This window comes from Cynoglossus semilaevis, unplaced genomic scaffold (assembly GCF_000523025.1).
Source record: "Cynoglossus semilaevis isolate Cse_v1.0 unplaced genomic scaffold, Cse_v1.0 C19113670, whole genome shotgun sequence".
Taxonomy (NCBI): Eukaryota; Metazoa; Chordata; class Actinopteri; order Pleuronectiformes; family Cynoglossidae; genus Cynoglossus; species Cynoglossus semilaevis.
The window spans coordinates 1-989 of record NW_007586656.1 but is presented as its reverse complement, the minus strand read 5'-3'; the positions used below and the strand labels follow the sequence as shown (position 1 = coordinate 989).

The 989-nt window shown below is 47.5% G+C and overlaps 1 protein-coding gene across 1 annotated transcript; it reads left to right on the top strand.

The window, feature by feature from the left end:
- The first annotated feature begins 29 nt into the window (after positions 1-29).
- Positions 30-983, top strand: LOC103399252 (IQ domain-containing protein K-like). Its single transcript, XM_008337966.3, has one exon. The coding sequence runs from the start codon at positions 141-143 to the stop codon at positions 861-863; it is 723 nt and encodes a 240-aa protein (XP_008336188.1). The 5' UTR covers positions 30-140; the 3' UTR covers positions 864-983.
- The last annotated feature ends 6 nt before the right edge of the window (positions 984-989 follow it).

The following is a 989-nucleotide window of genomic DNA, read 5'->3' as shown; positions in this document are numbered from 1 at the left end:
ACAGGTTTGCAACGTTATGAAAATCAGTTTTCCTTTGAAGTGAAAGAACATCACAAAAGATGACACACCGTGACTAACCACTGTACCTATGTAAAGGTACGGCAAGGACAATAATGATCAAATATGCGTAACGTTCACCGATGACCGATAACGAAACGGTGGTTAAGAACCCCAGCAAGATAATGGTGACAAATAATTGTACCAGAAACTCACTTTGGGAACAGGTGTGCGAAGAGTATGAGAATAAGCATCTGGCTCCTACCAGCAAAGATGGGACTGAGAAGGGCACACGGGTTTCACCATCAGCTGCATCACTCCAGCATCCTATCACAAGGTTTATGCAAAGAAATGTTTTCCCGGTCTTATTTACTGGACTGGATGCCTTATTGAGCGAGGGTCAGAAACATGGCTGTTTTCAGAGGAAAACCACAGCATTCAACCCGTGTGACTTCCTAACCGAGTGGCTGTATAATCATAACCCCTGCAGAGACGGACAGGTCTCGGTGAAGCTCTGGGACATTCCCTTCGCGCAGAATTGGCTCATTGCCCACCCTAGGCGCCCGCTCCCGTTGTTCCTGCGGCTGAGCGAAGAGCAGGCCGCGCTGCTCATTCAAGCTTTCTGGAGGGGATATAAAATCAGAGTGCGCCAAGACGTGCAAGAGTTGCGCAAGTGGCAGAAACAACTGAGAGAAAACCGGGACATTGTCAGAACCGTGTGGCAGTTTTGGTCCAGGCAGGAAAGACGACTGGGCGTGACGATGAACGACCTCCCAGAAGTCCCCTTTTCTGGTAATTCCGATGTGTCTGTTCACGTGGTTTTTCCAAGCCCCAGGGCTCAATGTTCCACACCGGTACCGCACTGATGACATCAGAAAATAGAATTGACTGAAAAAAACGGTGCTGTCGTTTAACGGTTGACGACCACTTTGTGTGTCAGCTACCGTAGCTAGTCAGCTTTTCTTTACAGCGTATATATATATATATATATA

What these genes read in the sequence shown, in the direction of transcription:
- LOC103399252 (XM_008337966.3), top strand. Translation starts at nt 141, where the DNA reads ATGACCGATAACGAAACGGTGGTTAAGAACCCCAGCAAGATAATGGTG.